At 42.3% G+C, this 22773-nt stretch overlaps 1 protein-coding gene across 7 annotated transcripts in view; it reads left to right on the plus strand.

Annotated features, from left to right (window-relative positions):
* Window positions 1-4007: 4007 nt before the first annotated feature.
* The window catches only part of SNAPC3 (small nuclear RNA activating complex polypeptide 3), a 46392-nt gene continuing 27626 nt past the window's right edge, over window positions 4008-22773 (plus strand). For 2 of the 7 annotated variants that reach the window (XM_064140635.1, XM_064140636.1), the window contains exons 1-6: window positions 4011-4488; window positions 14427-14504; window positions 15644-15728; window positions 18365-18469; window positions 18976-19125; window positions 21795-21877. In XM_064140635.1, the coding sequence (XP_063996705.1) occupies window positions 4283-4488; window positions 14427-14504; window positions 15644-15728; window positions 18365-18469; window positions 18976-19125; window positions 21795-21877 (707 nt within the window). In that variant the 5' untranslated portion in view covers window positions 4011-4282. Of the gene's footprint in view, window positions 4489-14426; window positions 14505-15643; window positions 15729-18364; window positions 18470-18975; window positions 19126-21794; window positions 21878-22773 lie in introns of all 7 variants that reach the window. The other 5 variants (XM_064140632.1, XM_064140633.1, XM_064140634.1 and 2 more) reach the window with 5 other exon arrangements.

The raw sequence follows: 22773 nt of genomic DNA on the forward strand, positions 1-22773 counted from the left end.
GACAGCTGCATCCTCAGAACAAAGCGCTGAAGTACAGGGCACAGCAAAGAAAAACTGACAGCTGTTGAAGCCCCACCTCTTGTAATTACAGCCCTGGAATCCTTTTGTATCTCTGTTAATTGCTGTGCTGAAGCAGTCAGCACTTAAACCCCAGTAGCAATGCTCCTTATTGTCCAAAGTACAAAGGCACCACAGAGCATGAGACAGAGCTAATGAAGAAGGATGGAGCTGATTCTCAAATATTGAATACATATCATACTTAACACTGGTTTTGCCAATTTTTTTTTTCAAACTAATACTAATTTTGTAACATTATGAGACTCCTGTTGGAGGCTAAGTGATGATCATGGTGTTTTTTGGGGGTGGCAGTGGAAGCCCAGGGTACTTTAAATTACTTTTCTAAATGTAATGATGTGAGCCAGGGCTGAGAGTAGCATAAAATCTGCATTTATCATTAAGCCACAGAACTACCTTTTCATAAGCATTACCATGTCATTATAGTGCCTGTCATTAAGAGACATTAAGACTATGTCTGCTAAAGTAAGTATTATTCAATACTGCCACAGAATATGATTAGCCTGATGAATATTTATGTATTTCTGAGCCTGCGTGATTCAAGAGAGGAATGAAGGGTGCTTCTTGTGGCGAAAGACTAGCCTGAAACTGCACTGCTTAATTAATGTCTCTGCCTTAAACTTCCTGGGCCGTTTAAAACCGGCTTTTCAGAATGGTCACGTATCCACAGTTTATACTGACTGTAGCTGGAGCTGTGCATGCACAACCTCTGAAAACCAGTTTTGTAAGCTCACAGGATACCACAGTATATATAGAGGCTGCCACACTACTTCAGTAGCATATTAACTATAATTTCTCTTTATTCCTCTTACACACAGAGTGCTTTCATTAACTTGTTTTCCAGTAGTAGTCTGCACTACCTCTATTTCTCGTCTTACTTACTCCAATGGTCTTTCAATGCTCTTTGGATTTCAGCACTTCTTGCCTTAGAGAATTCATCTCAATTCCTGCTTGGTTTACAGTACTCATGTTTTTCATACATCCTTCATTGTTTTAATCTTGGGTTATTAAAGCCTTTCCAATACAGAAAACTAATTACTTCTTGGAAACGTTGAAATGCCCATGTGCCTTGTGCATAGTATATAAAGAGCAGATTAATTCCAAGCTATAAAAATAAATAGCTCTCTTTGTTCTTAAGAGGATTTGGATTGAGCAGAGTTGCTTTGTAAGTATATGACTTCTTAGTATTGAAGTTTGGAAATTAAATAGATAACATATTATCCATTCATGGTTAAAAATTACCAGCTTTGGTATTTTCAACTTAGCTGCTCCTTGATCTTCTACTTAATCACTTTTCCTGCTTGAAGTTTATGTACTTTACTTTTTTTTTTTTTTTTTTTTTTTTTTTTTTTTTTTTTTTTTTTTTTAATTAAAAAGCAGAACAACTCCAAAATCAAATCTCTTACTGGGAGAAAAATGAGAGCCAGCACAAGAAATTCCTATAGCTAACTGGACAACCTGAGGGGACTATTCAAAGAAACATTAATAGTTACAGCACAGGAGTTCTTAGCCCCTTCCCAAATGTGCATTCTGTGATAGCACTGTAAATGCCCTTGTGCTGGGAAATTCTGTAACGCTGTTTCATGTGGTTCTGCAAAAAAAAAAACCCAAAAAAACCAAAACAAAACAAAATAGCCCACTGATTTCCACATAGTTTGGCCTGTTTGCTATTCCTAGAAAGGTTTTTGAAAGCATTGTCTTATTTCATTCATATGAACATTAAAACACACAGAAAAAAAGGTTTAATCCTAATACTCTAATCCAGAATTGCTCCCACATGTTTATGTCAACACTGCACTTAGATCAGCATTAGTTCTGCCACTTCCACCCAAGACGTGACTGTATCACATATGTGATTGAATGTTTCCCAGTTAAAGGTAATGTTGCAAGTACACAAAGGGGAAAGGTATGCTTATAACATCAACAGATCACAGGAGATAACAACAAACATGTAAAAAGGCAGGCATGGTTTTGGAAATCAGAAGGAGGATTCATCATGGAACAACCAGTAGGATTAAGGGAGGATACAACAGGAAGTGAGGGTAACAACCCTTGATCAATAGGTTCTTCCAGAGCTAGGGTGTGTCACGGTGTGCAAAGGTGATAAATGAAGAAAGCAGTGGGTGTAGCTGAAGATGGAAACGCAGACTGTCAATAACTACAGAAAAAAAACGGGCAGAAGCATAGCAAAACTTCCAATATGCTGAATAAAGCCTGCGATTAAGAGGCAGAGGTGAGTGCTAATGAATTCAGCACTGTAATGCAGCTCAAGCCTAAATATAGCTGAGTGTGGTGTAAGATCTTTACACCATGTGATTATTGCTACACAAAGCAAAATATGTTCTTGTATCAAGCTGTGCTATTGCACTCTTACACCCCCTCACCCTATTAACTCCTTTGTGAAAATGTCATGACTCTAGACACCCTACCCCTTCCATGCAGTATGCAAAGATGTGCTCTGGTGTCATGAACTTTTTCTGATCTTACTTTTACCCTCTGCTCCAACAAACCAACTCCTAACACACCTTCTTTTTGAGAACTATCTTCATATCTGAAGAAGTAAGAGGCTATTTTTGCATGAAGCAATTGAGAAGGCTGTGGTTGAACTGGTACATGCAACAGGTATATCAGGTTAGCGCAATACTTCTGCCTCTTTCTTAATAACAAGTTGTGCTTATGCAGCTTTGTCCCACTATTCCAGTGGGGAATTCCCAGGTACTTTAACACCAAAGCAATGCTATAGGCTTGGGGGAGAGTGGCTGGAAAGCTGCTTGGCAGAAAATGACTCAGAGTGTTGGTTGACAACCATCTGAACCTGAGCCAGCAGTGTGCTCAGGTGGCCAAGGCCAACAGCATCCTGGCTAGTATCAGTAACAGCATGACCAGAAGGAGTAGGGAAGTGATTGTGCCCTTCTGCTTGGCAATGCTGAGGCAGCAGCTCTAATACTATGCTCAGTTTTGGGTGCCTTGCAACTAGAAAGACACTGTGATGCTAGAGCATGTTCATAGAAGGGCAATGAAGCTAGTGAAGGGTCTGAAGAACAAGTTTTTGGGGACTGGCTGTGGAAGCTGATATTGTTCAGTCTAAAGAAGAATGAGGGGTGACATCATAGCTCACTACAGCTATCTCGAAGGACAGTGAGTGAGGTGGTTGTCGGTCTCTTGTCCCCGGTGACTAGAAATAACAATAAAGGAAATGGCCAGGAGCTGTGACAATGGAGGTTTAGATTGAGCAAAGAATAGGCTGCCCAAGGAGGTGGAGTCACCATCTCAGGTGTTAAGAAAGCATGGACATGGCACTTTGAGCCATGGTTTACTGGGCATGGTGATCTTACGTTTACAGTTGGACTTGATGGTCTTAGAGGTTTTCTTCAACAGTTCCATGATTCCTTAATATTCTGCAAGTGTGCACTGTGGCATTGTTTGTATGCTCCCTAAGAAACCTCTCCAAGAGCAAGGAGAATGCATCCTTAATTCCGCATAGCTAGGAAGAAAGGTTGAGCTCAACAGACACATTTGTTGAAATCGTAGCTTAAGCAGTGCAAATGAATTGTTATGCATCTCAAGAACCTTGTTCACTGTATTATTAAACACCCAAACAACACAAGAAGAAAGACTGGCAAGCACTAAGTTTTCACTTTGGTAAGAGAAAATGCAATTTTTCCAGTAACGTACAATGAAACACTTTTTGTACCGCTCTAAGAACGCGGCCACGGTGTATTTTCAATAACACGTGGTTTTGAGGTGTTTTTGAAGGAGTTTTTAACGAACAGTGCTGGGCACTTGCCAGCAGGCGAAGCGCTGTAGCTACCTTCCTCCCCTGTGACTTGGCCCTCCTACCAAGCACGCCGCGCCGCGGGCTCGGAGGACCGGCACAGGCTAGCAGGGCTCCCCCTTCACTTCCGACAGGCGCCAGTCACTTCGGCCGTGCTGGCAGCCCTCCTGCCATTCCTCCCCCTCACATCGCCCAGCAGATACTGGCAACGTTGCGACCTCCGACGAGCAGCCGGCCCTGCCCCCGGCAGCCTCCTTGCGGAGCGGATGTTCGCTTCCGGACACCGCGCACAGAAAGGCGCCGCCGGTCCCTGAGCCCGCCCACACGCCCGCGTCGCTTAAGGGGACCGTGACGCCTTTCCCTGGTGGCCGCTCTCGGTCGTTGCGGTGCCTGTAGGCTCCGGCCGATCTGGCGACCGTGGCGGCGACCGAGATGGGGGCAGCTGCGCCTGACTACGAGGCGGCGGAGCTGTACACTCGCGCCTTCCAAGTGGGCGCTCTCGGCCACTGCTGGCGGCAGCAGCTGGAGCCGCCCGATCTCTCGCTGGCGGCGGAGACGGCTGCGAAGACGGATGCGGCCGTAGCGGAGGAGCTCGGCTGCGCGGCGGACACGGCGGCTGAGCTCCGGGCTGTGTGCAGGTAGCCGCGGGGCCGGCGGGCGGGCGGGCGGGCGGGCGCGGTGGGGCTCCCGCCGGCAGCGAGGGCCCGGGGCCGCGGGGCGGTGTGCAGGCCGGTGCCCGCCTGAAGGAGGGCTGAAGCCGTGGGGATTTTTGGCCCCCTTCCCAACGGAAAGCTTTCGGCCTCACTGTGTGCTGGCGCAGAGGATGCGGCCCCGGGCTGGGGGAGTAGGGTGCTGACGTTCGCACGCTGTCATCAGTTCCTTTAGCGAGGCGGGAGATTGACGGGCAAACCTACTTAAGAACAGTCGTTTCAGGGGCTTTGAATATATAGCTTTTTAATCTCCCAGGTAAATAAGCAGTAAATAAGAAAAGGAAGACACCGCTTTTCTAGAAAGTGGTGCTCCAGTGGCAAGAGTTTTTGTTACAGCCTTGACTTCATGAAAAATCAAGTCTGCCCTTAACAAGTTACTTAAGCATTTAGCAGCATTACTCGTTAAGTAAACCTAAAGGTATCTGAGCACGTGTATGGTTTTAGGAGGCCGTAGCTGCAAAATGAAAGGCACCTGTTTGTTTTAGCATCGTTTAGATGAGTTCTGCTGACTGGCAACAGCCATTAACTGCTGAGCTTGTCTGGATCCATAGCCTCTGTTCATTATTTCCGTGGGGCTGGTAGTGAACTCAGCTTCTTTCTACGAGGGGTGGGTGGTAATTGTTTACCCAAGCAGCCTAGGGGGAAGCAGGGCTGGGAATGAAACAGTATCACTTGTTTTGCACCTGCAACCAAGAAGAGGACCAGGTAGGGGTTGAAACAGCAGGTAAAGCTGGAAGACTTTCAGGACAAGTAAATAGTGAGAATAATCTCTCACCTGTAAAATCACAGAATTACGGAATGGTTTAGGTTGGAAGGGATGGTTTACAGATGGAAAACCTCACGCAAAGTATTATCAGGTAAGATATGTTTAATGAGCTCTGGGTGACAAGGGGAGGTTGTCCTCAAAGCCCTTGTGCTCCTTCACATAGTTAAGGTACAGGGTAAGGGTTAGTACGATTAGTTCTGGGAATAGATGGATTTAGTACAGTCAGTTCCTGGAATGTATTTCCACAATGTCCCACCTCTTCACGCATGCTCATTGTCACCTGGTGGTCATCTTTTGGGGTCTTTTTGAAGAAGGCTCGAAATCGTCCTTGGTTTGACCTCTCTACCTTTCATCCACCTGGCATCGGTTGTGGGTCACATTTTTGGCTGCAATCTCCAGTGTTCTCATCTTTGTATACAGTATTCTTCTCAAGCTTAACCCACTTTCTTTGTGTTTATCTCATTGATGATGCTTTATGTAAATACTCATACAGTTAATGATTCAGCTAGATTTCTACACTGTGTTTTCTATCCCTTTTCCCATATTATGGACCTCAAAAATTATCTAGTTCCAACCACCTGCCATAGACAGGGACACCTCCCACTCAAGTCCTCATCCAGCCTGGCCTTGAACACCTCCAGGGAGGGAGCATCCGCAACCTCCCTGGGCGATTTGTTCAGCGTTTCGCCACTCTCACTGTAAAGAATTCATCCCTAACATCTATTTTAAATCTCTCCTCTTCCAGTTTAAACTCATTACCCCATGTCCTGTCATTACAAGACCTCCCAAATAGTCCCTCCCCAGCCCGCTTGTAGGCCCCCGTCAGATACTGGAAGGCTACTACAAGGTCTCCTCCAAGCCTTTTCTTCTCCATTCTGAAAATCCCCAACTCACAGCTTGTCCTCACAGTAGGGGTATTACAGCCTTCTGATCATCTTTGTGGCTCTCTGGACTCGCTCCAGCAGTTCCATGTCCTTCCTGTGTTGGGGGCTCCAGAACTGCACACTGTACTCCAGATGGGGTCTCAAGAGAACAGAGTGAAGGGAAGCGGAGAAAAGGCAATACCTTTAGGCAGTATGTCACAGTTGACTGTTTATTGGTAGGGAAGACATTCCAGAGTTTTGTTGCAGTTTCTGTAGTTTTGCCCAAGTTCTGCCTTGCAGTTACTGTTTCCTCAAAGGTGCAGAAGTACTTCTGAGCTATTTCAAATACAAGATGGATCTTATTTCATGCCCTCAGTTGAATGAACAGAAGTGATGCAGAAGGCATAATCTGGTAAATATAGCTAGAATTGCAGTATATTTTGAGCTTTTCTTGATGGCTTTTCCTGCAGTGCCCTGCACAAGATGTGTATTAAAAAATGCAATTGCGTCTGACTTTTTCAGAGTTATACCTCAAATTACAGGGACAATATCACAGCAAAACAGCAACATTAGCAGCATTACTAAAGTTGTTAAGTGGACAAAGATAATTTTATTGTTTGCTTAAATTACAAATCTCGGAGGAAGGCAGGTAACATCTGTTACTTTAGTAAAGGGCAAGGAAACCGAATAGAATAGGAAGCCCATGAACACAGTTGAATGTCTGAGCCAAAATGCATGTGTAAGTGTTGTAACTTCTGAATGGCTTCGTAAGCTCTTACCATTACAACATTTAGGACGCTTTTTTATCAGAAAGAAGTCAATAATTACGGAATTATATGGTGGCTTTTCAACAGAAAATAAATATGCCAGTCATTCTCACTTTTTCTGGTGCTGGCTTAACTAAAACATTTCAGCTGCTACAGTTACAGTAACTATATTTTTTTTACCATTACTAGGATTAGTTAAAATAGAGGCTGATGTTAATAATAAAAACAATTCATGTTTTCTGGTGTAATGGTTTTCTGGTTCTCTGTTAATCTGTAAACTTTCCCACTGCAGATGTAGTCTGATTTCTCCTATGGCTTATTCTCTGCAGTGGCCCCATTTCCCAGAATCTGTCTATTTTCACTTGAATTCCAGGCAGTTTTTATATGATTTTTAAAAATTTCTCATTAATTATTTTTGCTTTTTCTTCTCTTCTGCATTTTTCAATCTACTGAAGCTGCATTTCATCTCTTGCCCATATTTGCTAGTGTTACAGAGCACTGCTGTCTTTTTGCTGATGAGTGTACTCTGGAAAGTGATGCTGTGTAGTCAAGAGGTAAGGGAAAGAAGAAAAAGCACAGGCAGTCTGTGAGAGGGAGAGAATATATCATCTGGCTGCTGCTTGTTAGCTTTGCAGGAGAATGAAGATAAACCTACACATCCTTGTGTGACCTTTCCCCTGTGCAGGCTGGAAATCCCAATTCTTAATCTTCATGTGCTTTTGCTTTTAAATTAAATGGTCATGTAGCTTCTTGAGTCTCTCAACATTGGCCAACCTCAAATCGCTACCTCTGATCACTTTCACTCACCTGCTCTGATTTTATTCCTTGAGAAAAGATGAAAACTTTGGACTATACCAAGATCTGTTCTGTGTTGCCTTGGCATCCCATTTATTATTGTTGTAAATGCAGTTTTCCAGCGCTGAAATGAACATATCCTGGATACAAACCCATTTTTTTTTCTGCTGAGCTATTCGTAAGGTAGCTTCCATCAAGCTGAGTTTTTTTTTTTGGGTAGATGAGACGTGAAGATGTGGATGCTCTGTTTTCAAAACAGTTAATAGATGGAGAGAATCTTTTGTAGATTCAGGTTGAAGTTTTTCAACATCCCTAGTTATGGGGTTTTTTTTTCCTAATAGTAATGTAGTATATATGTACATATTCTTGTCAGTGTAGAATCTTGTGGCAAGAGGAAAGAATCTGTTACTTTAACTGTTTGTGCATCTCAGTGTGTTGTGGTTGCTTTTTTTTTCTTTCATTTTCTTCCTGTAATGTATTACTACGAAATGCAGGAAAGTATTCTGTCACAGGCTCAGTAAGAAGCCTTTGCATACTGCTCAGGTTGTATACAGACAGTCCTTACAGAGACTGCATGGGTCTTGACCAGGTTTTAAATATATGTATATTAAATACATGGTGTCCTTAGATAGGAGATTCTACCTTTAGTTCTCATAAGTAAACAAAGTGTCAGGAGGGTTAAGTTTTAAGTTTTGTCCAAATACCTTAGTGTGGTATGTGTGAACAAAGAGATTTCCCTTGGAATTTATTGTTGCCATTTGAGTGATCAAAGTGCTTGAATGTAGGAGATGCTAGATCATGTTACTCATATTTTGCCATTTGAGTGAGTTACGGTTTACATGTAGGGCAGGCTAAGACTCAGATCAGTGTGGATTTTACATAGGTCAAGGGAGGTGAGACTTTGCAGGTACCTTATTCCACTTCAGCTCTAATTCACCTTCTTGTTTTATTAGAAGAGGTACTTGTAAATATCTTTAAGGACGTGTTATAAAGCTGTATTAAGCTAGCATTAGCATCTTAAAGTATTAGTATTTAGTGTCCTGTAGTATTAGTGTCTCAAAGGTGATGAAAATACTACCCTTAAAATACATGCAATATAAAGACTCGTATAAACACTGTCTCTGCTTTCTACAAATGTATCAGGGAAAATACTAAATCATCTTCTAATTTCTAAACTGAGAAAGCTCATTGTTCTGCCAGAATATTCTCAGAAAAGTAGAGTCACAGTGGTTAAAGGCTTCATTCATCGTGTGTTTCCATGTCCAAATTTCCACTGACTTGCCTTTGGCTTTTTTATTTCTAGATACCTTGAAATAGCTTTCTGGAGGACATAAACTTCGTACAATACTTTGCATACGTTCTTCAGATCAGACTCTGTCCCAGTTTGAGGCCACAACTTACCTGGGACAGGAGGACAGAAATGCTTACCCCTTTCCAGGAGTAAGAAGGAGGATACTGCACATTGTCTGGAAGTTTAAAGAGAGGTTCTATTTACAAAAGCAAATATACAAAAGGCAATCAAGGTAGAAAAAGTACATTCACAAACTAGGCCACATTCATCAGACCAAGACTCATTGGGCTCAAACAGGCCTTCTAGAATCCTCCACTCTTTTCACCCTCAGTCGGCCTGAGGGTAGGCCAAAACTGTCGTCCTTCCCACTCCCCCCCGAGTCTGAGGCCTCCAAGGCCTCAGCAGGCTGCATGGCGCAGCTCACAACTCCCCGCCAGCTAGTAGTCATCACCCTCACGAACCATGAGATGGTAAGAGATGTGCGCTGCTCCGGAGCAAAGGAGTGAAGGAAGGGAGCAGAAGGGAAAGAGTATCAACCGGGTGCTGCCCTTAAGGCGATGATACCGGAAGATGGAATAGAGTAACAATATTACAATGTCCTGGGACGACCAGGTCCGTCCCCCTGGGATGGGCCTCCATCCCTGTGGTTTTGTTAAGGGACCTTGGACCCCTCAAACTGCCACAGACCTTCAACTACTGTTTCTCGTCACGGTCCTATAGTTCACCTCAGTGTCCATTAAATAGTGTGAGCAGTGCTTTCCCCCTACCCTAGCGAAGCGCAGAGTCTCTTTGTCTTCTGTGCAGAGAACGTTCTTGTGTGACACAAACCATGCCTGTGGCTGTAGTAGTGAAATGTGCTTAGAGCAAAGTTCACGTTGCAAGCACTTTCAGCACTTAAGTGCATGATACTGGCTACATGGCCTTCATTTCTGAAAGGCGTATCCTGTATTTCCCATTCATAAAGCCTGACTTCTTCAGAACCACCTACCAAATAGTAGTGGTGTCGTTCCACAGGCTGCAGTGTAATTGCAGCAGAGGAGCTACAGTGTGGCCAGTGTAAAAGGCCGTACAGCAAAGCCTTTCAAGGCTTCTGTACCTGTGGTTACAGTGACATGTGTAATGAATTATTAGACTGATACAAAATACTGAAAAAAGTGCTGTACTTTTCCTTTAGAAATTGAGGGTTTCTGACTTTCCATAAGTGAGAAGTGGCAGTATCTGAACTTGTTCATGGAACTTGTGGCAGATTGGTGGCACATTCTCCTTGTAGTGGCTGCTTTTCTGTCCTTCCAAGTAAAAAGAGAAAGCAGTTTACAGACCAGCTATTTCACATTGTATCTACTTTCTAATGTAATTTTTTTCTCTTCAGCAGACAGTTAGTGGGCATGGTGTAGATACCACAGCCAGAGATCACTGGTCTACAGAGGTGGTAGGGAAGGAAACAAGTACTGTTGGTCAATTCTGACATTGTACCTATGTGTAGAAGGAAAGTGAAAAACTGTCACCTGTGATGTAGATGAAACTTCACATTAATAGATAATAAACATTTTAATACCCTACAAATAATGTAAAAAGCAAATAAATAACATTTTAAAAACCCCAAAATACATGGTAATTTCTTAAAAATATCAGTTCTTGAGCTGGTTTTTCAGTGAGTGGGGTCACTGATCCTTGTGCAGGAATAGTGTGGTCATGCTTGTGGAATGTCAATTCCACAGGAGGATCAGCTGTGAGTTGCTTTACCTGTCAGGGCTATACTTCATCAGGTGAGCTATTCATAAACTAATCTATGCTTAATGAATAGTCCTATCTAAAAGGCTAATGTTCTCCGAAGTGTTGTTCTCTTCCTTTGTGGTGAATTACTGTTCCTCAGCAGTGGTTCAGTGTGCTCTTGATACAGGACTAATTCTGTTTGGAATGAGATCTGTAAGACAGAAAGGATAAAAATCTTTGTACTGCTGGATGGTAAGAAACTAAACAATAGTAAGTTCCAGATCTCCTCAGTACAGTGACTTTATTGGATCATCAGAACCAAGCCTTATACCCACAACCAAAGCTTTGCCTCTGACTTTTGCTAGTTAGATGATTCCAGACTTAACTACTATATATTCCTGTGCAGATCCACTCTAAAGACTTATTCCTTAGTGCATTGATAGTATTACCTAGCTTCTTGTTGTTGACACAGGGAACATTCTAAGATTACAATGAAAAATAAAATAATCAAATAATAAATTATATTGTGAATAAATAGTATATTCCATTCCACCAATGGTTGATTTGTCCCATAAAGGTATGTGTTTGTACAAGAGTTTGCTAGGAGTCAAAACTGCAGATTAACTTAGGCAGTGATGTAAGGTCTGTCTTTATTATATAGCCTGCAAATAGTAAAGCGACAAAAGCAATCAAGTCTGATTCAAAGAGGATGATACTTTGTTTTAAAAATCTTTCTGATATGTTTTTAAGCTGAATATAAATATTTTGTGATTAATACAAAATTAGTGCTGTCTTTGAGTCAGCATTATTCTGTATGTTTCTAAAAAGGTAGTTAATCATCTGATCTGAAGCCTTCAGATGGATTGTTTGCTCTGTTTGTGTAATGGTATGGAGAAACCTTACATTGTAAAAGTATAGCAAGGGAGCAGATAGGATATCCCACAGTTTACTCTCTCTCTTTTTTTGTTTTTAAATAGTGAATTTATGAGAAATTCCATCCTCATTTATGTTAGGAATACCTAATTTTTACTTGATGAGTCCAAATCATTGCAGCTAAATGCAGTCCTACTTTTCCTTCCCACATCCTGTGGTGATTAGCACTACAGCAAAAAAATATGGTTAACTGCTGTAGTGGCTTGAAACTCGTCAATACTCTCCACTATCACAATCATGAATTTACAGTGTTTTACAACTGTAAGGCATTACCATCCGGGAAGCTCCTATCCAAGCTGGCAGCTCATGGTTTGGACAGATTCACTCTGTACTGGGTCAAGAACTGGCTGGATGGCAGAGCCCAGAGAGTGGTGGTGAATGGTGCCACATCCAGTTGGCAGCCAGTCACTAGTGGTGTTCCCCAAGGATCAGTGCTGGGCCCAGTCCTGTTCAGTATCTTTACTGATGATCTGGATGAGGGGATTGAGTCCAGCATCAGTAAGTTTGCAGATGACACCAAGCTAGGAGCAGGTGTTGATCTGTTGGAAAGTAGGAGAGCCCTGCAGAGGGACCTGGACAGGCTGGATGGGTGAGCAGAGGCCAATGGGATGAGATTTAAGAAGGCCAAGTGCAGGGTTCTGCATTTTGTCACAACAACCCCAAGCAGCGCTACAGGCTGGGGACTGAATGGCTGGAGAGCAGCCAGGAGGAAAGGGACCTGGGGGTACTGATAGATAGTAAGCTGAAGATGAGGCAGCAGTGTGCCCAGGTGGCCAAGAGAGCCAATGGCATCCTGGCCTGTATCAGGAACAGTGTGGCCAGTAGGACAAGGGAGGTTATTCTTCCCCTGTACTCAACACTGGTCAGGCCACACCTTGAGTACTGTGTCCAGTTCTGGGCTCCTCAATTCAAGAGAGTTGTTGAGGTGCTGGAACATGTCCAGAGAAGGGCAACAAAGCTGGTGAGGGGCCTGGAACACAAATCCTATGAGGAGAGGTTGAGGGAGCTGGGGTTGTTTAGCCTGGAGAAGAGGAGGCTCAGGGGTGACCTCATTGCTGTCTACAAGTACCTGAAGGGAGGCTGTAGCCAGGTAGTGGTTGGTATCTTCTCCCAGGCAACCAGCAACAGAGCAAGGCAACACAGTCTCAAGTTGTGGTGGGGGAGGTATAGGCTGGATGTTAGGAGGAAGTTCTTCTCAGAGAGAGTGATTTGCCATTGGAATGGGCTGCCCAGGGAGGTGGTGGAGGCACCGTCCCTGGAGGTCTTCAAGAAAAGCCTGGATGAGGCACTTAGTGGCACGGTCTAGTTGATTGGATAGGGCTGGGTGCTAGGTTGGACTGGATGATCTTGGAGGTCTGTTCCAACCTGATTGATTCTATGGACAAGAGGTTCTCAAGTTGCTATCTTGCTTTCTGGGTCTTGAACGTGTGGATGCATCTTTGCTTCTTTTCAAGATCCGGATGGTATATTTTCCTTTTCTTTCTGTTTCATAATCTGATACTTTGATTGTAGAAGAGTAAAATATTCAGTAAAATATTCTGTGCAAATCAACTAAGGAGTACCCTCTCTGCCTTTTTTTTTTTTTCCATCTTTCTTACCACTTGGTAAGAGGGGAGGAGGAGATGCGAGAAGGGGGGTGGAAGTGAGTGGAGTAATTTTACTCTTACACTGAAACCATAACAACTGTACTTTGGATTCTGTGCAAACACAAGAAGAGTGAAAGTGAAAAGGTCTGTGGGTGGAAAGAAGGATACAGGGAAGAGTATACCTGTTGCTTATGAAAGTGTCACCTTATTCCCACTGGAAGAAATGTGCATAAATTAATGCCTTAATGCAACAATAACAGCTCATGTTAATGTGGTGACTGGTCAAGTTTGTACCTGAAGGTGGGTCTTAGCTTTACCATACAGGTTGAGGTTGGGGATTCCTTTTGGTTGAATCTATTCTGCCATATATCAGAAGAAAATCAGAGTAGGTGGATAAGATTTGAAAAACTCAGGTGGAATTTTTAGTTTCTAAAGAGTGTTGAAAGCATGCTTTGAACAAAGCTTGGTAAACATCCCAGGGCAGCTGCAGTCAGTTAGGCAGGATGCAAAGTAAAGCTGAATTTACAAAGTCTGTATGAAAGCCTTGTAGAACTTCTGAGGACTCTCTCCTTGTCTGAAAACCATGCTGCACTTCTGCCTGATTAGGGCATACACAGTTGTGGTTGAGGTCCAGTCAGCAGTCAAGCCTCATGCAGCCACTTGCACACTACTCCCCTGAAGTGGGTTGGGAAGGAAGAATTGGAAGAAAATGGCAAAACCCTGTGGGTTGAAGTAATGAGTGTTTAATATAACAGCACAAAGAGAGGAAACATAACAGAAATAATAATAATGCTAATTAAATTGCACGTGTACTGAGTGTTAAAAAACACAATACTGGCCTGTTATGGTCCAGCCAGATAGAATCCTGTCCCACTAGCTGCATGCTCAAAGCACTCACTTTGCCCCAGCTAGTCCTCTTATGCAGTGGGCATGACATCAGTATGGTATCAAATATCCCTTGGCTGGTTCAACTGACTGTCTTGGCTTTGCCCCTCCTAGTTTCTCATGAAAAATTATCCCTATCTTAGCTGAACCCAGGACAAATTCACTTTTTTCTGTCTTTGTTCCTTCAAGCACTAGCTCAACTGATTTTCATTATGAAGTAACTATGGGAAAATGTATAATCGTTTTGGATTTTTTTTATTGTTCTAGCACTGATATGTTAATAGCGCCTGGTACGGAAGAGGACCCAGATGTTATTCCTGAAGATAGCAGCCTGCTGACTCTCCGGTATGTCCTGACAGTGGAATATCTTGATATTGGGGTAGGATAGAAAAGAAGCAGAAAAGTGTGTCTGGCTGGTTATTCCCTCTTCAGGTAATGGTGTGCTTTCTGAAACAGTGTCCAGAATTAGTTGAAGATGAGCTTTCTGCTTGAAATTTTTTTTAGGATTTTTTTAATTAATACATGCAGATTGTGCCATCTTTTTCATTGGAAAAACTTAGGATTTCTAGACCTAGGTGTTCCTGAACTAGCATCTAAATTTGGAGTATGTAGATGACTTCTCATAATCATATGTGGGAGATTTCTCCAAAGCCTCATGAAATAAATCTGTGGCTCTTGCCTCTAGTAACCCACAGTCACATTGTAGCAGCAGAAGTGTAAGTAGTGAAGTTTTAGCCAGATACCTCTTTACCTGAACCTACTCTTTCTAGAATTCATTGATAATACTGGTGCTTTTCAGAGATTGAGCAATATCCGTTAAATTTTCTTTAGTTAGCAAACTTAAAACTCATACTTGGCCAGTTTAAGTCTTTGCTGTGCTTAAATTTCAGTTTGTGTGGTACTATTTTAAAGAGAAGTGTTAAAAGTTGTGGTCAGTGTTAAGTCCTGTTGTTAATGAACACCTGCAAGAAGTTCTGGAGGAGGAACAGCTTGTTCTGGAAAGTAAAAAGTCTTTGGTGTTCGAGTAGTAATTGAATACATGTATTTTAGTAGATATTTCAACTGCCAGACTCTTTCTTCTACAAATGATACTGAAGATTTTTTTAGAAACAAGTATGTTACAGGTTTGAGAATATTTGTGGGTTTCTTTCTTGTTTGCTTCAGCATGAATTGAATTTCTCTGAAGTGGAAGGGATAGTTGAAACAGCTTTCTCAAGGGTGGAAAGCTGTTACTAAGAGAGCCTCTTCAGAAAACATTTTTTTCTCCTGAGCCTAAAACTGACCACAAACGGTTTCTAATTTGCACAAAGGATAAGAGAAACACAAGCTGAAAGTTTTTGTGGAAGTTAAGAGAAAAGAGTATTTTAAGTTAGTCTGTCATACTAAGGTAGCCAGAAATCCTGCTCTTTGAAAGCTGCACAGCAGTAGCCTGTGTTGTTTGGAAGTTAGTGAATGAAATTTTGTCCTATGTTCCTGCTTTTCAGAATTAGGAAGAAGGCATTAGAGATGAGAGAAGAAGTACTTATTGTGGATCGAGCTTGCAGACAAGAAACTCTTGCCTATGAAATGGTAAATTCCCCCTCATATTGTAGGATCTTGAGTACAGCATAGCCAAAGTCCAGCTTCTGGTTGCTTTTTATTATGTATCATCACTCTAAGTCTCTGTACACTGTAAACATTTGTGGGCATGAGTTTGCAGGTAGTGGTTAAGATTAAAGAAATTTTGTAGAAGTACAGAAGACTGAAACTGGGCTCTCAGATTCTGCTAATACTGATTCCAGTTTAGAGCTTCCTGGAGACCCAAAGCCCACAGAACAAAATTAAATATAGAATGTCTCCCCCTGTCCCTCCTCCTTGTACGAAAAATTTTTATGCAGAAGGGTAAAAGGGGTAGAAAACACCCGAAGAGTAGTCTTGCTCCAATTTGGAAGTTAAAGGTCTTTTTACACAATAAATAAAGGGTATTTAAGGTGAGGGAGTTTACAGAGGTATAAGGGAAGGAAAAGAACTACAAAATATATATACAAAACCAGATTGATGACAATGGATTGTCTGGATGGAGATGGATCACCCAAGGTAGCTGTTTAGCCACGGGATTAGTTGACCATGTGGCTAAGCTGTAACAGTGAGGGTGTTGCTCCTCAGACGAGGCAGAGAGGTAACAGGAAGTTGGTGCCGCCTTACAGGGTTGCAGACAGGCTGTGGAAGTGGGCTAACCCCTGCACCTGGAGGGACCTTCTGCCAGGAGGGGCCAGGAGCACCTGGGGTCGGGATTCCAGATCACTCTTTACCAGCAGGCAGCTTAACCCTTAACAGTACTGAATCTAGTAAGAATTCCAGCTTGTTACCTCTGTATGACTGCATTTATCTGGTTGCTATTAAAGCAGTCTTGAGGAGATCAAGTGTACTGACACCATGTGAATTTATTGTAGAACCAGAGGGAATGTTTAACATTTTTTTTCTCCTGGAGTCTTGGAATCTAAGCTTTAATGTGTAAATGATGAAGAACTAGTTTCTGTAGGACTGAAAGAGAAACACAGTTGGTGGCAGTAAATTCCAAATTCTGAGCGTTCTAACCTGAATTTCGCAGCCATTCTGAGCTGTTGGACGCTAGGAGTGCAGTGATCAGCACTCAAAAACATCTTGGAATTCTTTCCTCTGTGCTAAGAATCTTGGGGGGGGGGGGGGGGCGTTGTTTTTTTGTTGTTTATTTATTTATTTATTTATCTATTTCTTCAATACCATTGAGTCATATAGAGGAAAACTTCTTCAAATTTGGAATGGTGCAGTCCATCGTTTGAACAAGCAAGCCATGAACTACTGTAAAAAATTGGTGGTGGATGCATTGTGAGGAAAAAGCCTCAGTTTTGTCTATTAAGCATCTCTTCCTCTTGAGGTTTCCTGGTCTGTCATGAGTGATTTCATTTCAACATGCTTCTGTTACTAAATCTGAAGAACACTTCATGGTGGTGGGAAGTGTTTTTGCAGTCAATATTCTCTCTTTGTATGTTGAAAAATTAGGAGACTAACTGCTACAGAGAAGTGCATTTCCTCACTCTCACAGTTGGGCTATGTCTTGTCGTGAAGAAATGTGACAGTGCTTTCACTTCTTTTCCAAAACATAGTTGTGTTGCAAAGTTTTGGATTTTGGAGAAATTGAGACATTCAGCAATGTCAGGCTTCCTCAGTAAGAGAAAGTGTTGCACGTACTTTTATTTTCATATCCTTCCTCCTATGGCTAGTTGCTATGTCAGTCTTTTTTAAGTAGAGAGTTGCAATCCTCCTCTACATGTGCAAGCCTTCAAAGAGTGTTTCAAAACATTTGAGTGATAGAAGTTTGTAGCAGCTGGGTTCAGTGAGAACAAAGTGGCATCAGGTTTTAATTGCTTAGTGCAGGACCTTGTCATGGAGGCATCCACAGAACAGACACAGCAATAGCCACCTGAAAACTGTATTTAGTGTGAGTATTCTGAACTTCTGACACAATAAAACCTCATTTTTGAATGTCAGATAGGAATATACTGCTTCACAACTAGACTGTTGAGAGAGAGCTGAACCAAAATGTGCACTCACTCAGAAGAGGAACATCTGCCCATGGGTACCTGAAATATATACATATACAGTCACCAAGGTGCATGGGTGATGACTCCTTAGATGAGGTGTCTTGTCTAAAGGAAGGGAATCTGACTGCCCAGTTGCCTGCTGGGTGAAGAACCCCCTCTCTCCATAGCAGGGCTCCACTTACACCCTTGTCAAATTGTGTGGTTGGTCGATTTCTGAATTAGTGGGGAGGGAGCCAAGTCCTCAAAGCAGCAAAGGAACTTCTGTGCCCTGACACTGTTGCTGTTTGGGAGCATCCAGCTGATCTCTGTCAGCTTCTAGACAGCCTTAGCCCTTTGTCGGGACCTTTGCATTGTACCTGCTGCAGGCTTCTCAAGTAGCCAAGAAGTAGCCAGCCGTTAAGTAGTTGCTGAGGAACCTCAGCTTCTGTAAAACTAAGGAATGAAGGAAAATGCTTGAAATCAGTAATTACATCAGTTTCTCACCTCACATCTTGCAGAAAGCAGGCTGTTAGCAGTGTGGAGGGCTTCCTAGTCAAAACTGAGGTAGAGTTAGAACAGCGTTTCTCAGACGTTATACAGGCTATGATATTTAAGTGATTGCCAGTATAATATATACATATATATATTTCTTTACTTTTCCAGGAGTCATATGCAGCTGGAAAGAGACCAGACAATCCAACAGACCTGGTTGATGAAGGAGAAGTACTTCTGACTCTAAACATCTACTATCCTGTCATATTTCAGAAGGTCAGTGCTAAATTCTCTAAGCTGTATTCAGATGTCTCTTCCCTACTAAGGTAATACTTTGCTTTCCCAAGAAGTTACAATTAGCAAATCCACTGAGGATTTGCTAGTAATTTCTTAAAGCTTTTTCAAAATACATCTTTCTCTCTGATAGTGGTTTATGTAAGGAAATTTTTACAATAATTAGCAGTTAATTGCTTTCACAGAGAGCTTAAAACCCAAAACAAAAGACATGAAAACAGAAGTAATCTTTCTGAATGTGGGGTAAGTGTGCTCAGACTTACTGTCTTTCCCATGCTTTCTGATGGGGAACCTGATTTTTGGGTTCTAAATTAAGACTAAGGAATGGCAGCTGTAATAAAGGCTGAGGCAAGATGCTGTTTAAAGTCTTGTGCAGAGAGGTTGTGCGCTGTGTGCTGACATTTATGTCCTCAAGCTGTCAAATGGGGAGCACTGCTGATGCTGACAAGTCATTTTTATTTGAAGTTTTTATACTGTTTCCTTTTTAGCATAAGGATCACAAACCCTACCAGACAGTCCTTGTACTGGGCAGCCAGAAGCTCACTGAGCTGAGAGACTCTATTTCCTGCGTCAGTGACCTACAGATAGGTGGTGAGTTCAGCAGTCAGCCAGATCAAGCACTGGAGCACATCAGCAAGGTAAAACCTTGAAACTTGAAGGACTTGGAAGAGGACAATTTAAAGGCAAAATAGTTATGTGGGAAAAACCTGCAGCCTTTCTTGTTATCTTCTTTGTACAAAAGCTGTTTTGTCAGGAGCAGCAGAAGATGGAAGTTATGGGGAGCAGATGTATGACTTTCTTAGACTTAAAACAATCTACTTTCTTAGATGTAAAACAATCTAAATATAGCATTTGTATGTTTTTTTTCTCTCAATTTTGACTGCACATATATATACACAAATGTAAATCTATTCCATATCTTTATTGTATAGCTGTTTTTAAGCTGCAAAACCACACACAGTATTTTGTATAGAGTCACAGAATATCTCAAGTTGGAAAAAAAAATGTATGTACCATCAAGTCCAATTTCCTGCTCTTTGCAGGACTACATTATGGCTAAGGCCATTATCCACATGCTCTTTGAATTCTCACAGGCCTGCTACTGTGACTGGTTTTCTGGGGAGCCTTTTGCAGTGACTACCCACTGTTTTCGGTGAAGAGTAAATCACTACAGAAATACAATAACCTTAAGGAAGATGGGGAAGGGGTCAGGCAGCAGCAGCCAAAAGAGCATTAGGGAAAAGACAGCAGAAGAAGCAGGAGGAAGATACAGGCTGTGCTTCCAGACATAAAGCTTTTGATGTACCAATGAAGTTATATTAACTTATCCATTGTCCCATTCTATGGCCTATCCCTGGAATGTTCACCTCTCCACTCAGAGATTCCACTTCTTATTTTGAGGTAGCCAGAACTTTATAGTGCCCAAGATGGGTCCACTCCAGTCCAGTGCAGAGTGGAACAACCACCTCCCTTGACCAGCTAGTGATGCTGTACTAGACCTCTTTCTGAGGCTGCTCTCCATACTCTTGTCCTCCAGTTGGTGAAAATAAAGAAAAATGTCTGTGATTTTTAGTTTTGGAGAGAGCAGCTCTGAATATTGTTGTGCAAGCAGTCTGGATAGATAAACTGAAAAACAGTTGATTGTGATGATTTGTTTTGTTACTTCTCAAGGGGCTGCTTGCTGCTGGAGACAGTTTTTTTTTTTATGGACGGATATGATTTTGCCTAGTAGTTCAGTAGTCCTGCTGCAGAATTTATTACATGTGTACTGGAGACTCACGAGTTAGCTCAGTTTCTGGATGTGATTTGGAATCTGGATTCCTGCACTGCTAGTATGAGTAGAATGAATTGTTAATTATATTTGGTAGAGAAGACTGGTATAAATGGCCTGTCTGCATGTGATGAACTTCATAGTTAAGGGAGAGATTATGAAGGATGCTAGATCATTTTCTGAACTTCCCATATACGAGGTGATTTGGTCTCCAAAATACCTGTCTTGTTTATATAAATGTGACCAGGGACTGCTGCCATGTATTTTTTATGTGTGCACTTATGTGTGTACAACAGACATGAAGTAATTCTGCCATTTCAGCCCAAAGTATTTTGTAGTGTGGACAGATCAGGTGTATCCTGGTTGGCTGGAATGGAGTTGACTTTTTTCACGGTGGCCTGTGTAGTGCAGTCCTTTGCATTCTCAACTAGGCAAAGTTAATAGCTTTTCATCTGAGCAGTGTTTGCACAGCCTTAGGGCTGTCTCTTCAGGCGCTCCACAGTGCCAGTGGGCTGAGAATGGGCAAGAGATAGGGAAAGAACATAGCTGAGGCAGCTGTGCCAAGCTGTCCTAGTCCTGTGATTGTGTAGAAAAATGTATCTGCTATGATGGGGACAGAAATAAGAGAAGAGCACTAAGATAATATGTAAGTGGCTAAAGAACAATATCAGCAGAGTAATCAGTATAAGCCTTGTTGTCACAGAAAGGTAAGAAAGCTTTGCAGAGGGATCTGAGCAGGCTGAATTGGTGGGCCGAAGTCTATTTTATGAGGTCCTGCCCTTGGGTCACAACAACTCATGTGGTGCTACAGTCTTGGAGCAGAATGGCTGGAAATCTGCATGTCAGAAGAGGAGCTGATTGACAGCTGTGTGCTCAAGTGACCAGGAAGACCCAACAGCATCCTGGCCTGTATCAGTAATAGCATCACCAGCAGGAGCGGAGAAGTGATCATGTTCCTGTGCTTGGCACTGGTTAGGCAGTGTCTTGAATATTGTTTTCAGTTTTGGGCCCCTCACTACAAGAAAGACATTGAGGTGCTGGAGCATGTCCAGAGAATGACAGTGAAACTGGTGAAGGGTCTGGAGAACAAGTCTTATGAGGAGTGGCTGCAGTCACTGGGTTTGTTTAGTCTAGAGAAGAGCATGCTGAGGGGAGATATCATTGCTCTCTACAGGTACTTGAATGGAGCTTGTAGTTTTGAATGATAGAATAAAAGGAATTGGCTTGAACTTGCCCAGGATGATGGTGGAGTCAGCATCCTTGGAGGTGTTCAGAAAATGTGTAGATATGGCATTTCAGTACATGATTTAGTGGGCAAGGTGGTGTTGGGTTGACTGTTGGACTCAATGATCTTTGAGATGTTTCCCAACCTTATTGATTCTATGATTTTACGAGTATCTAAAACCTGTAGAATGAGGTTCCCTAATACGTTTCAGGTACCTAGTGGGTTTGTTTTATGTGTTCTTGTTTCAGGTGTTTAATCTCTCACAGAACTAATACAGACACACCTTCTCTTTCTTCCTTTCTCTTTCTTAGGATCTCTACAAATCTGCTTTCTTTTATTTTGAAGGCATCTTTTATAATGATAAAAGATACCCAGAGTGCCGCGATCTGAGCAGGTACAGTATTTGTAGATTTTTGACTAAGGGAAAACTTAAGGGACTGGAAAATTATTTTATTTTGTTTATGGTTTTTTTTGTTTTTAAGAGATGGAATGTCTAGTGTATGAAGCTGCAGTGGACATCTTCCTATTTTTTCATGGTGACCTGAATTCTACATAGAAGTTTAACTTTGCATGCTCTATTTATTCCTGCCACTCACTTCCCTCCTGGAAAGGGCATGAATGCATTTTTTGCCTCAGAAATCCTCTTTTACCCTATTGAGATAGGATGGCTGGGAAAGGTGACATGTAATAGTATTTCCTGGCTTTTTCAGTGCAATTTCTAGTTGTGACAACCACCAAAAGACTTGTTAGGTAGGAGATGAATTAGAAAGGCAGCACCCTCAGCTATGTCCATGCCAGTTGTTCAGTCTTAAAAGTATGCTGAATACTTTCCTGGTAAATTCAACAGGAGCACTCCGTGGCTGTTGGGGAAAAAAAATCTGAGATGACATTGCCAAGAGTCTCAGATGTCTCGTGTTTGGAGCTAGAGCTCATACAAATTGAGCACAAGTCATAACCAACCATTTCAACTATATATTGTTTGTTTAAGGAAGTATGGCCTTGCTAACACACCAGTGTTAAGGTGGAAGATGTGGGAGAGCTGCGTGTTTGGGCTCTTTCTTGATATGCCAGACCTGGTGTATAAATACTTTCACAGAATCACAGGATGTCAGGGGCTGGAAGGGAGCTTGAAAGATCATTTAGTCCAACCCCCCTGCCAGATCAGGATTTCCTATACCGGATCCAAAACCTGTGTCCAGGTTTTGATATCTCCAGAGAGGGAGAGTCCACAACCCCAATGGGCAGCCTGTTCCAGTGTTCTGTCCTTAATCATCTTTGTGGCTCTGCTCT

This window comes from Pogoniulus pusillus, chromosome Z, assembly GCF_015220805.1.
Source record: "Pogoniulus pusillus isolate bPogPus1 chromosome Z, bPogPus1.pri, whole genome shotgun sequence".
Classification (NCBI taxonomy): Eukaryota; Metazoa; Chordata; class Aves; order Piciformes; family Lybiidae; genus Pogoniulus; species Pogoniulus pusillus.